General features: G+C 43.5%; 1 protein-coding gene across 1 annotated transcript in view; it reads right to left on the reverse strand.

The window, feature by feature from the left end:
- Nucleotides 1-461: 461 nt before the first annotated feature.
- Fgd6 (FYVE, RhoGEF and PH domain containing 6) overlaps nucleotides 462-15306 on the reverse strand; it is a 117156-nt gene continuing 102311 nt past the window's right edge. Inside the window, exons 15-20 of the mRNA XM_059245122.1 lie at nucleotides 12097-12199; nucleotides 11155-11298; nucleotides 9777-9879; nucleotides 7465-7592; nucleotides 3130-3258; nucleotides 462-1446 (exon numbers count right to left, since the gene is read on the reverse strand). Coding sequence (XP_059101105.1) covers nucleotides 1294-1446; nucleotides 3130-3258; nucleotides 7465-7592; nucleotides 9777-9879; nucleotides 11155-11298; nucleotides 12097-12199 — 760 coding nt within the window. The 3' untranslated portion in view covers nucleotides 462-1293. The remainder of the gene's footprint in view (nucleotides 1447-3129; nucleotides 3259-7464; nucleotides 7593-9776; nucleotides 9880-11154; nucleotides 11299-12096; nucleotides 12200-15306) is intronic.

The following is a 15306-nucleotide window of genomic DNA, read 5'->3' on the forward strand; positions in this document are numbered from 1 at the left end:
CCACCCCTGCACTTACTGGCAAAGGACTTCTTACGGTACCAGATTACAGAAGGAAGAACTGGAGCAAGCGATGAACATCTGAAATCGCTGAATCTCAGAGTGGTCCGTAACACATTCAGCTCCAATTTCAAGGATAGGATTTCCAAAACTTCCAATTTTAGGTGCAAATGGCTTATGTTATACTGCAACGGAATACTTTTAACAAGTCCCACAGGGGCTGGAGAGATGTTCAACACTTAAGGGCACTGACTGCTCTAGAGGAGCCAGGCTCAGCTCCCAGCACCCATCTGTATGTAACTCCAGTTCCAGAGGACCTGATCATCCCCTCTGACCTCCACCAGGCACCAGGCACACATGTAGTGCACACACACACACACACACACACACACACACACACACACACACGCACCCCAAATCGAATCTAATAAAACCTTGTCACAAAAGAGCGATTTAATTCTCAATACCCAGAAGGAGTCATTTGGATAAGCAGCTGCACATTACTGCGTATCCTAAAGCAGACGGAGGCAGGGGGACTCTTTAAAAGTGTAGCATTGGGCCTGGCTGGTACCCAGGAACATCTGCAACTCCAGCACATTAACTCCTAACTGCCTACAAAAGTGCGCACCCTGCCTCTACTCAAAAGCACTCCCTTGTATCCCAAGCACGTCACTTGAAAGCCTGCTGGGAAAACCCACAGGCAGCGGTGTGCTCTGTGAGGTGGAGTAAAATCAAATGTGAGGAGAGGTAAGCTGAGCCATTTGCTCAGAGGGGGCCTTCACTTCACGGGTACACACCTGTAGCTTAAACAGTCTCCTAGCACCTCAAATTAAGATTCTTGCTGGGATTTTGAAGAGACTGCTTCGGTCTCGAGCATCTAAAATGATACCTGCTTCCTTCTACTCGGTCCCTGGAGACCGCCCGTGAGTCAGTTAACGCGTCTCACTTTCCCTGCATGGCCGTAAGCTAGCCAGCAGTTGTCTGAAGTCCTGCAGTCCACAGAACAACTGGCTGGGGAATCGCTGCCCTCACTGAAGCCGGGCTTCACATCTGCATTTCCACCGCCCTCCGAGCAGAGCTCCAAGAGCTTCCTCCCAGGTAACATGTGGACACACACTATGGACAGGACTACCCATTTTCTTTCCTCTTCTGCTTAAAAATCATCTGAATAACAGGTTAGATCTTTCTAGTTTGGATCTCTGATGTAAATTCTGAGTTGCTCTCTGTGCTTTTAAAATACCATTTAAAACAACAGCTTGGATTCTCCCGTGCGTGGCACAGGGAAATCTGCATTACTTACTTCTGGGTGGAGTGGGCATCATCTGCCTTAAATACATAAAACACCATGCCTTTGTGCAGTAACTGAAACACTTTGGACTCTGAAGTCTCGTCTTTGACTTGCGTGACGGTAAATCCTAATAAAGGCTGGCTCTCCAAAGCTGCCACATCCTAATTTAAAAACAGACAAAGGAAGATAGGTTTTTAGATTGAGATGTCATCCGGTTTGGAAAGTCTAGATCCATATAGCTCAATTTAATACACGACCCAGTAATCCTAGCAGCTTATTTTTACTTCAAGGGCAGTGAGCCGCCTACCGGCCACCCGCCAGTTTTCATCCTGTTCACACCCACTGAAATTCCCACTGTTTTCACCTGCCAGTTTTCAGCCTGTTCACACCCACTGAAATTCCCACTGTTTTCACCCGCCAGTTTTCAGCCTGTTCACACCCACTGAAATTCCCACTGCTTTCACCCGCCAGTTTTCAGCCTGTTCACACCCACTGAAATTCCCACTGTTTTCACCCGCCAGTTTTCAGCCTGTTCACACCCACTGAAATTCCCACTGTTTTCACCCGCCAGTTTTCAGCCTGTTCACACCCACTGAAATTCCCACTGCTTTCACCTGCCAGTTTTCAGCCTGTTCACACCCACTGAAATTCCCACTGCTTTCACCTGCCAGTTTTCAGCCTGTTCACACCCACTGAAATTCCCACTGCTTTCACCTGCCAGTTTTCAGCCTGTTCACACCCACTGAAATTCCCACTGCTTTCACCTGCCAGTTTTCAGCCTGTTCACACCCACTGAAATTCCCACTGCTTTCATGGCAGCCAGAGGAAGCAGGCAGTGACCTTACTTCCCGTTTATGGATGGAGACACCGAACACTTAGAACAGCAGGTGACCTTCCCAGACCCCACCCAGGGACTCTGGGACTCCAGCTGGTTGTTTGTTGAGACAGGGTCTCTCCCTCTACGGCCTAAGAGGGCCTGGAACCCAGTGATTTTCCTGCCTGGATTCTCCAGAGGTTTTGTTTTTCCCTATACCAACACTTTGTTTGTTGACTCACCACGTAACCCAGGCTGGCCTGGAACTCACAAAGATCCACCTGACTCTGCCTCTAAGCCCTGGAATTAAAGGTGTGGGCCACTATGCCTGGTCCTCCTTCTTTCTAGAGCTTCACGTAACCCGAGGTGGCCCCAAACTCCTCCTGTAACTGAGGCCGAGCCTGAACTCCTGCGTCCCCTGCTTCTACCATCCAATGGCTACTTTGCAGGCATGTGCTACCATAGCTGGCTTCCCTGGAGGCCCTCCTAGGTGACTGGAACACAGATCAGGGCAGCTAGAGACAGTTTATGACAAAGTTCATCTCATTTGTGCTATGCCTGATCAGGACAAGCTAGGGACACCGAAAAAAGGCTAGACGAGAGGCAGTCCCTGTCTTGTGTGAAACAGCAGTCACATGACAACAGAAACACCTGCACTTCTGTACTCATTGAAATTTCTAACATTGGAGTAAGAGCTCATTGGAAAGAAAGAATAACTATTTGCACTGAAAGTACTAGTAACAGAACGGGCATGGTGGCTTATACCTGTAATGCCAGCACTGGAGAGGGTGAGGCAGGAGGATGACTGTGACTTTGAGGACAGACAACCTGGGCTATTTGGTGAGTCACTGTCTTAAAAAAACCACAGATGAAAGCCCAGCACCACCACCTCCCAGCGCCTAAAACAGTGCTTGCTTGGCATGCCCAGGGCCCCCATGCACACCCTCAGATCCCGGTAAAGCAAAACCTTCCAACAAATCCCACAAAACTAAAACAAGGCCTCAAAGTCACTCTTAGGCATCCATCTTACCTCGCTTGCGGCGTATGTATAGAGTACTTTGTTTTTGATGACGAACCATAAGTGTTTCCAGGGCTTTTTGCTGCCCTTGGATCTGTAAAGGTAGCCACTCATGGTAGAGTCTTCGGTGTTTGCTGACACCTGGGGAAACAAGTCCCACGTGCAGTTCAGTGGCTCACAGGCTACTTTTCAATAACAACAAACAACACAACAGAAAGCAGTTCCTGCAACCACTAGCTACAGGGGCATTCCTGCGGAGCTGCACCTGGCCTGGCTCCAGAGCAGCACCTGGCCCTAATCCATCTTTTGTCTAGCAGACACCTTTTGTTTCCCTTGCAGCCCTCCATGTGAATCCTGTCTCTCAGTCTTCCAAGGATACAAAGGCCTATGCAAAACTTGATTCAGGAAACCAGGAAACCGTGGTACTCCACAAATTGAGGAATTTGCACTTGGCATTGTATTGTTGGGGGCCCCTTTCAGGTTGTTTTGAGAATATGGAAATTAACTGGCTAAACTGTATTGGAAAGAAATAAAACTGCCTTAGGCGAAGGGTTCTTGCTTCAGTCCTTTGAGGCTGGACCCCCCTGCAGCCATGAAAGGCTAGATTCATTCTTAAGATGCCTCTGTGTCTTCATTCCACTGACCGTGTGAACCCACACACCCCTGTAGTGACTCACACAGCTACATTTGGCGCCCAACGTGGGGCTTAAAGAAGGAAAAGGATCCATTGAAGAAGAACAGAGGAGCTGGTCATCTTAGGAACTGGAGGAAGCACTCTCAGGGTAAAAGGATTCCAGGATTGGCAGCGTCATGGGGAATTTAAACTCCCCATCTCAGGAGCAACAAAATGTACAGTTGCTTAATGCTTGTCAAAATAAAAAGTGGTAACTGCACAATTTTTAAAGATAGAAAAAATGGCTCCTGAGTCAGGAAATAAATTAAGGAAAAAGACCTTTCTCGAAAAGGGAAAGAAAGAAAATAAAAAAGGAAATCTTCCCAATAGAGAAGAGGGAAGGAAAGGAAATTTCCTGATAGAAAAGGGAGAAAATTTTTAATCAAGAAAAAAGGATTTTCCTGGTAAAAAGGAGAAAAATATTGAAACTAGGCCTAAAGATTTTAAGGCCCCATGAAAGAAAAATAAAGGAAAGAAAAAAAAAAGCCTCCTCCCATTAGAAATAGAGGAAGAGAGGAAGAAAAGGCTCTTTCTAATATAAACATTTCAGGATAGCTAAAACTCTGAGCTCTTTCTGCCTGCAAGCACAGTATCTGAATTACAAAGAATCAACAGGTGGTCCTCACTGCTGCTGGCTGAACAGCAAGCCCAGAACTTAAAATTTTGTTGTCTGTTTGCTTAACTTTGGTTTAAATGTTTTTTATTTTTTCCTCAGAGTGGGAATAACTCAATATTAAAGATCCCTTTGTGGGAAATGTTTTCTGTTTTTCCCTTATGGTGGGAATAACTCATTATTACTAGTCCCTTCATGGGAGAAAGAGGAAGTTTTAAAAGGCCCAACTTCTGGTAAAGAAGGGTTACAGTCAAGACATGGAATGCTGAGTCAATGCTACTTAAATTTCCAGAGATATTAATCATTCAATGTATAAAGGATGTTCTTTTCTTTTGAGTGTCTAATAAATGTTTGGATGAATGTTTAATTTCCATGGTAGATAAACTAAAGGAACAGGATTCATAATTTTGAACTATATATTAGGTATGCTCTTGTCTGTTGATCATTACTGAGAATGTGGCTCTGTTCTTTAAGTTGCTTTCTAGAAATTCTTGGTTTAATTCTATAGAAATATAACACCTGAAACGGATTGGGCTGTTAGCTTATTAAATAATGTGATTGCTAGGATAAAAACCCATAGAAAATAATCTCTTACTGATAAAGAGGTTACAAAATTATTTTTCCAGTAAGTAAAATACAGATAAATTGTTTGATCCATATTGTTAATAATGGGCGATTTACATTAATGTGCTACTTGGGATCTATAAAAAAGGATCCTCTTTTTAAGATTTTATAAAAATACTCCAGAGTATTGCCTAAAGTTACCTCTTAAAATCCTATAGTGATTGTATTTAATGCCTTTATAGATGGCATATGTAAAAAGGACCATGAAAATAAAAACTGATGATAGAATTTCTCAATTATTATTGCTTCCATATCTTAAAGACAAAATGGTGCCTATATGTAAAACTAGAGGCTTTGGAAGTACAGAAAAAAAAGGTGTTTTGGCAAACAGTTATCAATGATGAATAGCCTAAATTAAGGTAAAATTAAGTAGGACTGAGATTGAAGGATTACTGGATTCTGGTGCTGGATGTATCTATAATTTCACAAGAATACTGGGATCTCAACTGGCCTCTATAAGAAGTCTCCACTCAATCTGTAGACACTTGAACTTTATCTCAAGTAAAACAATGTAGAATGGATTAAATGTATAGAGCCTAAAGAACAGATAAAAATGTTAAAGCCTTATATGACTGATATAGCCATGAATTTATAAGAAAGAGATTTGTTACAACAATGGAGACCTCAAATTAATATTCCTACAATTTCAGAAACAGCTCGTAAATTGATGTTAAATTGAGATATATTCCTGGAAAGAGCATCGGAAAAAATTAAAAAGATAGATTACAGGCTATACAGGTTATACAAAGACAAGGTAGAATAGAAATTGGCTGTCCAAATTTAGAGTAGGGGCCACTGCCAGTAGCCCAACATTGTGTCAGTATTTTGTAAATCAACCACTAAAAATGATACATAAACAATTTCCTCAATCTATTATTTATCATTATATGGATAATATTTTAGTGGCTGCTTCTGATACAGATACCTTAGAAAAAAATGTTTAATGTAGTACAGAAAAAATTTACCCTTTTGTGGATTACAAATTTCTCCTTAAAAAAAAAAATACGAACAGGAGATTCTCTTAACTATTTAGGCTATAAATTAAATAAACTAAAAATTCAGCTATAAAAAATACAGATTAAGAGTGATAGACTGCCTGCTCTTAATGATTTTCAAAAATTATTAGATGATATTAAGTGGTTGCGGCCTACAGTTGGATTGTCTACTAAAAATTAACCAATTTGTTTCAAATTTTATAAGGTGACTCAAATTTAAACATTCCAAAACAGTTTATAGCTAAGACTGAAAAACAATTAGCCTTGTTAGAACATAAATTGCAAAATGCTTACATGGATAGATTAGACCTAATGAAGAGATGCTTGTTAAACAGAAGGGGGATAGGAGGACCCCCTAGAGATAGACCGAATAATGCCCTATTAATTTCAAAATTTTTTAAACGCTAATGAAACAGAAACAAAATTGAGATATGGAAAGAGTTGCTGAATTGAGCCAGCCCATGCATTATAAATATTTTAACATCTAAATAGTCCAGGGAAAGTGTTAAGTTAGGGCTGAGGTCAAGCTTATGTTTCCACAGGAGACCTTTGCAGCAACTAATCCTTCCAACGTGGGGACAACTAAAGAGTGTGTGTAAAGGGAGAGACTCACACAGTTACAACTAGCCGTTGAAAGCAACAACCATCACAACATCTCAGACTGACACTGGGTGTGCTCCGGATTTGAGGGGGTGCAGTAAAGAGACTGCCCACGTGACGGCTCCAGGATATGGTCAAGGTTTTTATTATAGGAACAGCCAGAGGCAACTGGAAGGGTCCAGAGCAGAGACGGAAGGAAGGAGACTGACCATGGCCAGGCCTACTTGCTAGAGTTAGGAGAATCGCAGGGGTGGAGAACAGAGAGAGCAGAGTGAGAATAACTGAGTTATAAGAAGCCTATGGGCTGGACTGAGTTGAGGACAGGGGAGGAGGTAGGGAGGGCTCGGATGCCAGCATGAACTCTGAAATGTGTAATAGGTATTTGTGATACTGAGGAAGCCTGGAGGCCAGCTGTGCGTTGATATACTGACAGGCTCCCCTGTAGCCAGAGGTAAGGAAAATGACCCCCTCTGGCAGATGGGAACCAGTTTCACAAGTTCCTGAGGAATGTTGCCTTTTATCAGACTGTCAAAAAGCCTCCTACAGTCCAGGTTGAGCTCACTTCTGAATATCTGGACTGCCTTTTGGAGTCTGGAGAACTGGAGTTTCCTTAGGACATTCTCAAGTCCGTACCCTACAGGATGAAGTCTATAAGCATGGGTGTGCTCTCCAAAGCTTTCTGCAACCATTTTGTCATCGACTCGGGTCATAAGGATGATGAAAAAAGACTGCAAGGCGTCTGCTATATCCACCAGAGTATTAAAATTCACGTCCTAATAGTAATGGGAAATGACATCCTTCTTTCTGAAATCAGCCCCGTCAAGTTCAATGGAAACACTTACTTCCTTGAGAGCAGCTGGGATTTTCTTCTGTTTCCTCCCCGATGGGATACTGTGCAGGACTGATGACAAGGCACTTGAGGGGGACTTGTGATTCCCAGGAGATCCAATCCTAGGAGGCAGCTGGTGATCTGTAACAGAGCAGGCGTGCTCATGGAGCAAGGGTAAGCAAGCATGCATTGCTACTAAAATCAGTCAACCATGATGTACCAAATACCCACGAAAGGACTCTCAGAAAACGAGAACCGAGCAGGAGTTGAGTTGATTACATAATGGACTTTCTGAACTACAAACCATATGACAAGATCCCATTTCTGTGTCCTTAGGATTCTGAAACAGCTAGGGACACATTCAGAGACAGGGTGCCTGCTTTGTGTGCACAATGCCCTAGGTTCAATCCTCAGTACCAAAACATGAAGTAGAGATTCACCGTGATGGACATGGACATGGTGGCACATGTCTGTCATCCCAGATGTAGGAGGACGAGGAGTTCAAGGTGCATCCTTACTTACCATAGCAAGCTCAACCCAACCTGAGTTACATGAGACTCTATCTCAATAAACCATAAGTCAAGAATTCTGAAACCTACAAGGACATCATCAACTTCACAAACTTCCCTACCGACTTAACGAGGTTGATTTAGACAAAGGAAAAGATGTATGAACCAGAGCATCTGCTGGTTGAATAATGAAGCTGGAGGGAAAAAACGGGGCCGGGGTGCCTCTAAGTAATTTGGAATGCTGTTTAGGCTGGGGGTGGGGTGATTGGATATGAACAGTTTGGTCTTATGACAATCTTCTCGCTTCAGCCTCCCGAGTGCTGGGATTACAAGCATGAGCCACACCACCTGGCTCTAAATCAATCGTTTTCTGTTTCATAATTCTGTTTTACATGGCGCTGAGGATCAAACTTAGAGCTCTGCACATGCTGGGCGGGTCCTTTCTACTAAGCCACATTCCTCCCAGACTGAGTTTAGAAAAACAGAGCAGGCAATAGGCAGGAAGAGGGGTTTGCAGAAGGACATTACTGGAGTAATCTAGACCTTGTTAAGGTTGACACGAAGGACTCAAGATGAGTGAGACTTTCTGAAATAAAATGACAAGGTCTACTGACCAAGGAGAGGTGTGTGGTGAGAGGTGAATGTTAACATTTCACATTGGGATAGCCAAAGAACAGAGAAAGGAAGAGAAAGGTTGACAAGGAATAGATGAATGGGTCTACAAAAACGTATACAAACAGTAACTACTGACTTATAAAAACAGGGACTCTAAAACAGCTTGGCATCTAGGTTTATTCATACAATACTCCTCTTTCCTAAAGAGAAACTATTCTTCATGGACATAAAGGATGACGTTTTCAGAATTTAGAGCCTATAAGTTTCCGAAATTTAAAATACAAACTTGAGCATTCCTCTTAGCTGAGTTTATTTTGTCTGTGGGCAAATAAAGCTTGCAGACACTGAACAGGCAGATACAAAATACCTTGTATTTGTTCAAAGATTCGAACCTGCCAAGTGTGGTGGCAGCACTTGGAAGGCGGAGAGTGCCAGGCTAATCTGAGTTACAAAGGGAAACTACCAATAAATAAGTAAATAGAGGTATACAGAAAACTCTCTCTAAATCATCTAATGAGCTAGAACTCACTAACAAAGTGCCAGCCTGTATGCTCCTGTGCTCAATTACTTTGCAGATGAAAGCATTTTAGAGACTGGGAAAGTAGCTCAGTGGTACAGTACTTAACACAGATGTGCACAGCTTTGGATTCGGGGCCTTGTACTTCCAGGGGGTGGAGTAGAGAAAGAAAAGAAAATCTATCTCAAAAATGAAAAACAAGGGCTACAGAGATGGCCCAGGAGTTAAGATCACCTGCTGCTCTTGCGGAGGACTCAGGTTTGACTCCCAGCACCCATATGGTGGCTCACAACCATTTTTAACTCCAGTTTCAGGGGATCCTACACCCTCTTCTAACCTTTGAGGGCTCCATACATGCATGTGGTCACTATAGTCATTCAGGCAAAACACTCATACACAGAAATAAATAAATAAATCTAAAAGAACATAAATGAAAAATAATAAGCCAAAACTTTGAAACAGCTCACAAATTAAAGTTAGCTTTTAACTGTGTTAAGCATTTCATCAGTAATCATTCAATAATAAGTTTTCTTAGTAAAACCATTTCTCATTGTTAATGGAATTGCCATAAAACTCAAGTTAGAGTATACTAGAAATCAAGACAAGTCTGGCAATCACGCTTCATGCCAAACATGGTTCTTTTAGGAGGGAGCGACTCAGGCGAAGCGTTCACTTCTGTATTACCTAATTTCTGCAGTTCTTGGAAGCAGTGTTCACACACTCTTGCTGGTTGCCTTTTCAGGTAATCTAAGCCATACTTATTTGACGAGCAGGCTTGGCACACGATCTGAAAACACATTGCAATGATTTCATTCAGAAACACTCCCGATTACAAGCCGTAAGGAAGGCTGCAGTTTACACCACTGTCCATTGATCAACACAGTGTGACAGTGACTGACTCTCACTCATCTTGTGGTGGTCTGGCCGGCAGTGAGCTAACTTACAGAGCACTTCCATAGAGAGGCTCCACATAAGCCCCGAATGCTTCCTTCACAGACAATGTGCTCAGCAGAGCTAACGCGCACACAAGCCTCCGGAACACTGCCTAGAGTGCAAGAACTTCTCTCAGGCTCACTGACCACCCCCTCAGCCTAAACATTGTCTCTGCCACGGTACTACTACCGCTCTGCAGCTCTGCCAGGTTACAGGATCCTGTTTCACCCTTGGGGGAGCTCTCTATCACAATGCTCTTTCTGCTAAAGAAATCATGAAAGCTTACACTTCGGTGTGGATTGGATCCAAAGACCCACTTGCGCACTAGCAGGAGGTGGCAGGAACTTTTAAAAGTTCATTACGGCGGATACCTTCCAAGAGGACTGTGGGGTCATTTCTTCCACGTTTTTCACTCTTAACAATCGAGTACACAGCTTTGCCCACTGCATGCTCTCACCATGACGTGTTGTCTTAACCCAATACTAAGGCCAACTGACCAAGCACTAAAGTCCAAAAGTGTAAGCCAAAGTAAATCTTTTCTCTTTCTAAATTGATTTATTGGGCCAGACATGATGGCACACATCTTTAATCCCAGCATCCAGGAGGAAGAGGCAGGTGGAGCTCTATGAGCTCAAAGCCAGCCTAGTTTACAAAGTGAGTTCCAGGCCAGCAAAAATACAGGGACCTTCCTACTGATCCTTGTCTACAGGAAGATGGCTAAAAAACTAAGCTGTAATATCAATAAATTGGGGGTTGTTTTGTTCTTTAAGACAAAAGGGTTGGCCTTGAACTTGCTGAAATCTCCCTGCTTCAGTCTTCTGAGGGCTGGGATTTACAGGCATGTGCCACCATGCCTGGATTAGTTTTCATTTTTAAAAACAGGTTCTCTGTGGCTGCACTGATACTGTAACTGTGGGTGGAGAGTAGAGAAAGGAGAGTCTCCCACAGTGTTCCCTACTCCAACCCCAAACACACAGATAAGACGACATCTGTGGTTTTCACTACTGTTGCTTTTCCGTCTCGTATACTACAACAACTTCTGAGGGGCTACTTCCCCACTGTGCACGGCCCAGAGACACCGCCCAGAGACACCACCATCATGACAGCGATAGATACTGTTCCTTCTGACCTTCCCACAGGCCCTGCAGTGATGTCTTCTCCAGGTCAGGGTAAATTCACTTGTGCAAATCATACACATGGTGGCTCTGGTGTCAGGAATCCAGATGGGAGCCTTTGACCCAAGGGGACTAACTTCCTCTTTCTTGTCTGAGTCCTGTGGAAGAAGACGGACTTCTGGTTACTTGGAGCACACTGCCTGTGGTAGAATCGAGTCTCTGCAGTGGCTTCCCCAGTGCTGAAGGCATTATCAAGGAGGTGGGAGGGAAGAGGGCCATGGCATTTTTTGAGTCCTCAGTATATTAGGATTAAATACATTTGAAAATCCTCTGTTGCAAAATTATCTGCAAAAGATGCTCATGACACTGAGATGATTAGCTTCTTCCTGAAGCTATTCCTGCTCTCCCAGTTCCATACGGAGAAAGCTGGGGATAGAGCTGGGGTGGGGCGCATGTTTAGTGTGAGGAAAGCCCTGAATTCAATCCCTACAACACACAGAGAGACATGCACAGAGACACATACTCCCTTCCCATAAACACACACACAGATACATACACAGAGACACACACACACACATACAATCCCTACACACACACACACACACACACACACACACACACACACACAGAAACACACTCCCTCCTCATACACATCCCCCCAAAGATACATACATACAGAAACACATACACAGAAACACAGATACATACATAGACACACACTCCCTCCCCATAAACACACCCCCCCACACAAAGACACACACACACACACACACACACACACACACAAGTAAATAAATTTCCTACACTTAAGTCTTATGACTAGGAGAAACTAGGAGTACACATACCTCCTCTAATCCATCTCTGAAAAACACGTTCCTTTCTAAAACTCTATGTACTCTACAGTTAAAGGAAAAGCAAACCCCTGAAGCCAGCCTAGCAGGAGAGGACCATAGTACCTCATCAAGGCTCCGGCTGGGGCAGAAGGTGATCTTCTTCTTGGCGTACTCTTCTATTGCCCTGGATATGGCCTCCAGCCAGTCATCTCTTTCTGTGGCAGAACTGACAGGGGCAAAGGTTCATCGAGAAGACATCAGCACTGAGTCCTTCTGTCTTTTTCTTTCTCCCTTTCCTTCTCCCCTGGCAACTAAGACCACCCTCCGGTCAGTCCAAAGGGGATTCCTTCCAAAAGGCATCATTTTCTTTACCTCTGGCAGCAGGGACACATGGCTGCTTGTGGTTGCACATCAAAGCCCATGCTGGCCCCCAGGCTCCCTCAGTATCCCAAGGACATGTTATACATGTCGAAGTCCATGACAGCATGCTAGCCCTTTTCACTTGCCCAGGCTTCCTTCCTCCAGATACCCATTTGTTCTCTTAACAATGGCAAACTTTCTCCCCTGTTCCCCACACTGTTCTTGCTACATTCTCATTCTACCTCCCACTCCCACTTACTCCCCCACCCCTCTCTCTCACTCTCTCACTCTCTCTGCTCTACTCCATTGTCTCACACTCCTCCACTTCTTTAGCCCTGGCCATGTCCAACCACTTCTTTCTCTCTCTGCTCTGGACTCTTCCAGACACCTCTGGCTGTTCTCTCTCTCTCTCCCCCTCTCCCACCCCCTTTTCTCGTACAATATAAACCTTCCTATGTCATGGAGTGGTCATGTCAGCAGCTTCTTTCCTGCACCCCCTCTCACATATCTGGTGCCGATACCCTCACAGACATCGCCTATGGTATGAATCATTTGTTCTGCTGGGTTCTGCCACCTACCATACTCGACTCCAAATTTTAGACTGTGTCTCTTGGCTGCTTCTCCTCCGCCTGCTCTAAGTGCTCATCTCTCCTCACCTACCTGCTAAGTGTCCTCTCAGCCCTCTGCTCCTACACCCTCCTGGGTACCAAGGAAGGGAATGGCTCACTTGCCTTTAGCCTACTGGCTATGGTTGACTTAGGACTTCTGTTAGTCTTTTCTGTGTCGAACACACAGATTGCAAGCCCAGCGCCACTTTGAGTTCTTTGGCAGCAGTTAACCCTACAGCTCACACTTGGTTGAGCCTGTATGATAATGAGCATTCAGTGACGGGTAATCCCTGGGGCACCCACTGACCTAAAACAGGGAGCCTGCGTGGCCTGGGCAGGTGTCTCCATGATGAGTAAGGTGATGTGCTGACATCCCATGTAACCTAAGACAGAAGCTCATTTTTCTTTTTAGTAAAGGGGGAATCTGTTGGGCCCTGACCCCCATTCCTTGGGTAGCTGTTGCCTTGCTTGCTGACCTTGATCAGATGTCCTCCCTATGCTAATTCCCTGCCGGTTTCCTTCCTCCTAAACAGCTTACCGGAGGTCCCTTGTTTGTGTATCCTGCATATTGGTGTAAAAAGCTAGGATGCAAGTATGTAAAACATCTGTAGCAAACTTCTGCCCTCTAGGGTTCTCCCACTGTGCTGTAAGCCTGTATTTAAGGCCTCTTCCCCCCTTCAATAAACGGCATTCTACTGAGACGAATGACCTGCTGTCTTGTCTCTGTTTTAATCCTCAGCCCCTTGCTGGGACATGGTGAACCGGTAGTAGCACGGGCGCTACATCACAGAGCTCCCTTTAACCCAACTCCAGTATGAACAGGCCAGAGAAGAGGAGGCCTGCCTAGAAAAGGGCATTCTAGTTTTGCATTTTCAACCATGCCTCTCCTCCAAAACTCTTCGGTTTATCCCCATTCATTATTGGTGTCAAGACAGTTAGTAGTCAGTTAAAATTTGTTTTGCATATTCAAAACTTCCAGACACACTTTAGGTAATATAAATATGATAATCTATACATATACATGGAGAGCAAAGAGAGAAGAGACTCAAAATCTATCCTAATGAAACAATTCCTTCACAATGGGAGCATAATGATATAAGGAAATCCGCATATTTTTTGGAGCATGATATGAAAGTATGCAAAATGACCTGACAACTACAGTTAGATTTAAAATACTTTAGAAAAATGTCAAACAAGAAAGCCAGCGGTAGAGTCTTGATTTCTGCAGCTCGTTGTAGTATTCACTCTAATTTTAAGTATAAACAATTCAATATGTAACATATATTGAATTTTATATTATGTTTTTATATATTATATACTCAGTATATAATATTGTATATAATATAAACAAATCATATATGAACGAAATAAATTAAAAATAATATTAAATAAAATTAAATTAAACTCCAAATGGGAACAGAGAGACACATGGAAGGGCACAGGGTACTATTCTTTGGATTGTTTTTGTCTTCCTCCCCCTTTGCCAGGGCTGGAGGATCACTCCCAGGAGGAACTCAGGAATCCTAGACCAAGAACTCTAACAATGACCTAGTACAGCCCTAGCTTTCTTGTTACTGTAGAAGATACTAGAACACTTGCCTTTCCCATAATAAACATTTTCAGGAACGTACTTCCCTGATAAATGCCATTCAGTCTATTTATTCATATTGACAGAAGAATTTACAAATGATATTGAAAAATTGAAAGTTCCCAAATTTTATTATATACAAAGAACAAAACAAGAAATAACACTTTCCTTTATAAACCAAATAAAATCTGCCTGTTTGTTACTTCTACTATTCTGGCATTATTGCCAAAGACAACTGTCAATTAACAGTTACTATGCTCATCCAACAGCACTAAATGCTTCCCAAACGCCATCATGTCTCATCTTCAGAGCCCCTGGAATGCCCACTGGATCTTACTTCCACCCACTGCATTAGCAGACATTGTCACCACCTGCAGACAAGCAAATTGTGGGTCACCAATATTAGAAACTGGCTTTATCAATGACAGGTTACTGAGTCCTGAGCTGATAGGAAACCCAAATGCGGTAAAGGGCTGAGCCTTTCACCACCAGGTCAGTACCATCTGGTGTGTGTTCTCTGAAGAACTACAACACAGGAACAGACACTGAGACTTCTGAGCAAACATTTATGAACCATTACCAGCTCTCCTCCCACCGCCCACTTTTTGCTCAAAGTAACTGAAAACAGAGAGGCAGATGGCTAATTTGAGAATTGCTGTTGGATTTTTCTGGAGCCCTGGGAGCATGAGGAATGCGATTTGACTGTACAAATCATGTCACATATGCTGTTCTTTTGTTTAATCATTCCTGGCGCTCTCTCGTGTGGGCTTCTGCCAA

The sequence above is a fragment of the Peromyscus eremicus genome, chromosome 18, assembly GCF_949786415.1.
Source record: "Peromyscus eremicus chromosome 18, PerEre_H2_v1, whole genome shotgun sequence".
NCBI classification, from domain to species: domain Eukaryota; kingdom Metazoa; phylum Chordata; class Mammalia; order Rodentia; family Cricetidae; genus Peromyscus; species Peromyscus eremicus.